At 41.9% G+C, this 5,325-nt stretch overlaps 1 protein-coding gene across 1 annotated transcript; it reads right to left on the bottom strand.

The window, feature by feature from the left end:
- Positions 1–1,440: 1,440 nt before the first annotated feature.
- LOC103582113 (T-cell surface glycoprotein CD1a-like) lies at positions 1,441–4,694 on the bottom strand. The gene is made up of 6 exons (XM_008563800.1): positions 4,634–4,694; positions 4,043–4,309; positions 2,879–3,157; positions 2,432–2,710; positions 1,990–2,080; positions 1,441–1,852 (listed from the first exon to the last, which is right to left on the bottom strand). The coding sequence occupies exons 1-6, from the start codon at positions 4,692–4,694 to the stop codon at positions 1,798–1,800; spliced, it is 1,032 nt and encodes a 343-aa protein (XP_008562022.1). The 3' UTR covers positions 1,441–1,797.
- Positions 4,695–5,325: the final 631 nt, after the last annotated feature.

Below are 5,325 nucleotides of genomic sequence, written 5' to 3'. Positions count from 1 at the left end.
CTCCTACAGACTTCTAAATTCTCTTCTAGTCTCATCTATGTATTTCTCCACAAAATTCTATGGTAGAATTCTATGCTGTCTTCTTAAAGGAAGAAAATCTTCTCTGCATCTTCTTGAAAAGTTTTGCATACTTTGTTTTACAATATAAATTTGTTATCTTGCTTTCTTTAAGGCAAGGTGAAGCTCACCGATAAGTCTTTAGGAAAAAACACAATCTAAACCTGACTGTCCGTTTTACTAGTGAGCTTTCCTATTACATCTTGAACAAAACCTATAAGATCCTTATTTGTTCTTGTTGTTTATGTCTTCATATATGCATGTGTAAGCTGTATGTTATGTCTATATGTTCATGTCTGTGTAATTGTGTTATGTATAAGGTATCAAATTGGCTTATAATTAATGTGTGCTCATTAAATAAATAAGTATACTTTTCAAGTTCACTTGACTTAAATCTTCTAAAGTTTTGATAAGTATATTTTCAAAATTTGTTTCAAACCTTTTACCTAAATTTGTCTCTAGGTCCATGTCTCCTTGTTATCTTAGCTCTGCCTCCTGGCCATGCTGGGAGAAACAATATCTTTTAGACATAGATAGTGAATACTGCCCTCTGGATTCTACATGGCTTCAAGCACCACATGGAAACCTGGGACCTGAAATGGCTAGTGAGAAGAAACCTATGCCAAATATTGCATAGTCCCTAGTTAACATTAACTGATAAGGGTATAGATCTAATACACCAAGTTTTTGGCTGGAAAACCATAAATATTTATTTGGGAAAAATATCTAAAACTCAAACTGGGCTTTGCATAATTTGCTGAGGAGCAACACTCTTGTTCCCTTTACTTGACCATTTTCTCTTCAGTAACACACTTAAATACACCTCAGTAATCTCTTACATCAGTGCCTCTCAATCTTTAATGCACTTTGGAATTTCCTGCTGGTTTTCTGCAGTGCAAATCATAATTCAGTGAGTCTGAGGTGAAGCCCCAGATTCTATGTTTTTAACATACTGCAATGTGATCACTCTACTGCTTGTCTCTGAATAGTGAAGGCCTACACCCTGCCTTGTTTTTTGTTTAGAATACTTACAATAACACCAAAACTCTAACAGATCTCTAGCTGAATGATGAGAGTGGTAGAGACGAAATTGTGTTTCTCCTCAGGGGTTCAGAGAAGAAACTACACAATTAGGAAAATGTGAAGTCTCTTGGCCAAATGACAAGACTTTTAACAAGAAGAGCATGAAAAGTCTCAACTACTACCAAAGTGTCAGGAAGGAAGACAATAAGACTATAAATTCAACACAGATTTTTATTGAGAACATGTTATATGCAGGCAAGACATTTGACCAGGAATGCATATATTAAGAAGACACATACTTTGCTCTCAAAGAGGTGAAAAATTAGAAGGGGAAAGGGACCTAACTACCTACAGTGAAGGATATGGACTGAGGAGTATAGTTAACACAATACAGCTGAAATGTGGTGCTAGTTCATTTGAGGGAGAAACTACTTTCCACTTGCTAATCAGAGAAGGATCTCCAGGGGAGATGACATCTGAAATGGGCCTGATGATCCATTAATATTTGAACGTGGAGGTTTTTAGGACCCTGTTCCATTAAGAGTTAAAAGTTGAATGTTAAAGTTCTGGAACCCAGGTCAGAACAACAAGCCCTGCAAAATTACATTTAGCTTATATTGACAACTGATCATTAAGCAGAAATAAACAAATTTTTACAAGGACAATTGGAAGGATGTCATTACCATGTTGTGTTCAGGTATGTCCCATGGCCCTGGGTTACTGGATTCTCATTCTAAAGGGAGAAGCGCAGAGAGTAGGCTCACAGCGTGCCCTATATGAAGTATAGGAGAAAAGAGATGGAGTCACTCTGCATAAGCGGGAATTGAGGACTGAGGAGTGATAGGGAGGAGAAATGAGCAGAGAGGGGAAAAAAAAGAGGGGAAAACAAGATGGGCATGAAGAACTCACCGGCACTTCCAAAACCAAAATGTAAGACCTGTCAGAAGAGCCAGAAGCAGTATCACTGCCAAGAAGATCAAGCCCCTGGAGCTGTGATGATCTGTGGATTTGGGTGGACACCAAGGATGTTATTCCAAATCCACCAACTGTTTTACCCCCATTCACACCCTGTAGTATAGCATTTACCTAGGCTTCTTATATTCATTTAAGTTTCTAACTCCCCAGTTTCTTTCCTTTCCATTTCTTCTCTCATCCTCCCTCAGATATGAATCTTTAATCTAACCCTCAACATCAACCTGCATCTACAAGTCCCTCATTATCCACATTTCTATTCTTTGAGTTATCTATTTTTCTTCCTTTTGGTTCTAGAAACCTTAAAATCCCATATATTTTAGATCTGCCTGAGGACCTCTTATTCCCATGTGCAACTGGGGACCTAGTTCCTTCTCACCCCAGTAGAGAACGATGTCCTGGCCTCCTAGACTGCTGTGCTTCACCCGGCATGACAGGCCAGCTGCCTCCCCAGTGTCCACATCCAGCGTTACTTGAAGATACCATGTCCCATCAGCATTGGGCAGGATATCACCTCGCTGAGTGCCTGGCTGCTCCTGCTCACCCCGTATCCACATCACCCACACAGACTTGGGGTAGAATCCGGAGACATGGCACACCAGCAGCAGATGACTGGGCCCAGGACTGGGGCCACTGGACAGCCAGGCCTCAGGCCTCACTGTAAAGAACAGGAAAGATATTCAGACAAGAATCCTATAACAGACTTAGAGGATCAGATCTCCACATTAGTTTAGAGAGACACACCTTTCCACTTAAATTTGAAGGGGATGATGAAAAGGTATAATTTTAGAATATAAAATTCTTGGAGGAAAGATACACAACTGACCTTGTCTCTGGAGATCTGCCTTCCCTGCCTCAAGAACACCCAAGATGAAACGTGGGCATGTGTCACTGAGGAGGTTCTGGACCATTTTCTTTTCATGTTGGTTCTGATTGAGGAATCTGCAAACATGCTGAGCACTACTTCCACTCTTAGGGGATGGCAGCCATGAATTGTTTTGGAAGCTTATGAAATCTGATCCTTGATAAGCTATCCGAAAGAAGCCTACAGACTTCCCACCAGAATGCAGTTCACAGCCTCCTGTCTTCTGTGCCTCAATAGGATCTTGGGAAGAAAGGTTATGAATTAGAGGAAAGAGGAAGTAAAAAAAAAATGAGTGGAAGCAAAAGAGGGTAGAAGTAGAAGTGAGAAGTTTAGGGGATTTGAGGGAATGATCAAAGTTTGGTTTAATCAGAGGTTCAGAGAAAGAGATATTGGTGGGATTGGAGATGAAGGAAAAGATAAATAACATAAGAAAGAGATAAATTATTCAAAGAAGGTGATGTGAATGTTTTTGTCAAGGAAGGACAGTGTGAGAGAGCTGGGGTGATAACAACCTAAGGTGAATGGAATGCATGGGTTTCAATGAATGTATAGACAGAGACTGCTGAAGAGATTGAATAAGGAGAAAATCACACTATAGAGAGTCAATCAAAGAGTGAGAATGCTGGGGCCGGCCCGGTGGCACACTCGGTAGAGTGCGGCACTTGGGAGCACGGCTGCGCTCCTGCTGAGGGTTTGGATCCCATATAGAGACCGGTCCGCTCACTAGTTGAGCGCGGTGCGGGCTCGACACCGAGGGTTGCGATCCCGTTGCCGGTCACGGAAAAAGACCAAAAAAGGGGGGAAAAAAAGAGTGAGAATGCTGAGGGTATCTGGTTGCAGGCCAGAGAAAAGGGTGGCAACAGGATTCCTCTAAGAGAGGATATTAAGCCTCAACCCAACAATCAATGAAAGAGGAGTTTATTCAAGGCAGAGGACTTGAAATGTTTAAAAAATCTTGGTCCAGCTTATAGCCTTGTCCTAAAAATTGTGATTACAGTTTAATCATGGTGAAAGTGGAGTATGATTCAGAAGAGAATGGAAGCTTTTTCCTAGAGAGATAAGAAACTCATTGAGACACCCCCACATACTCATCTCCACACTCCCCATTCAGAAAAGTGAACTTACATTCAAATTGCAACTGAGGAGCATAGTGGCGAAATTCCTGAACAAATCTACGAACGTGTGCATGCAAAGCCTTTTCCAATTCCATCCACTCCTCATTGCTGAAGTTGCCCCTGGCCCAGGGCTGTAGAAAAATCATGGTGCCAGAGCTGCTGTTCCACCCGTGAATCTGCAACTCACCCAGCCATCCTGAGAGAAGAGTCTGTGTCCAGGAACGGTTGTAAATGGATGCGATTACACTGAAATGGAAGGAGACAGGCTCCTCAAACCCTGTGTCAAAAGAACAGATAAGATGTGGAGCATAAAGGCATTCTCTCAGGAGAGAGAACACAGAAGTACATGTGCCACAGTGGGGGAACTCAGAACGTGGAGAGAAAGAGAGTCATAGTTATCTCAGCACACATTTGCCTGCTACAGGGTCCCACAACTTATCAAGACCTTCAAAAGAGCCCAGACACCTAGAGTCATGGATACTAAGAATGGAATCAGCCTGGAACAATTACTCTTCAGCTATATGCTGGGAAACCAGCCCACAGAAATACACACACACACACACCCTCTTGTTCACAACCGGGCAGTTTCCAAAGTCCTTACCATTCTCATTGTCACCACCTGGGAGAAGAACAGCCAGCAACGGAAGCAGCAGAAAAAGCATTTTATTTGCAGACATTATTTGCTTCTCTCAGAACAGTTGGTCTTCGGTTTCGGTTCTAAACAAACCTTTCCCACACTATCTCTGTTCTGACTTCCTTCTCCAACCAACAGATCTCCTCCTCTGTCTGCAACAACAAGAACAAAAAATCTCCTTTGCAAAACCCTGGGCCTCCTCCTCAGTTTCTCATTTCCTCTCTGGTTTGCAGCTTCTCTCTCTTTCACCAACTTCCATCTGTTCACCTTCCCCTAATTCAACTGCTATAGAACAAGTCTTCTGTGACATTGAGAAGACACTTTTCCACTAAGGACTTTTGTTTTTCACATTCATACAGCAAAAGCATGAAACTTATTGGTTCCCAGTGTGCTAACAAGTGTCTTCCTGTCCCTGCACTTTTTGGTCACTCTGTCCTTCTCTTGACCTTTTGGTATTCCCTCATGTAGTCTCTTCTTCTGTGTCATACTCAGCACATTGATATCTCTGACTTGTCACTGGTCTTTAATTTGGTTTTTCAGAATCCCTTATGATTTCCCTGAGTAACACTATAAAATACCTCAAGTTCACCATTGTCCTTAGCGAAGAGCCAGTAGCCATCACAGAAACCACAGGGACATTGAAACATATAAAGAAAAAC

This window comes from Galeopterus variegatus, unplaced genomic scaffold (assembly GCF_000696425.1).
Source record: "Galeopterus variegatus unplaced genomic scaffold, G_variegatus-3.0.2 Scaffold14949, whole genome shotgun sequence".
In the NCBI taxonomy this organism is placed as follows: Eukaryota; Metazoa; Chordata; class Mammalia; order Dermoptera; family Cynocephalidae; genus Galeopterus; species Galeopterus variegatus.
The sequence above is the reverse complement of the archived record's forward strand: the minus strand, read 5'-3'. Positions and strand labels throughout refer to the sequence as shown.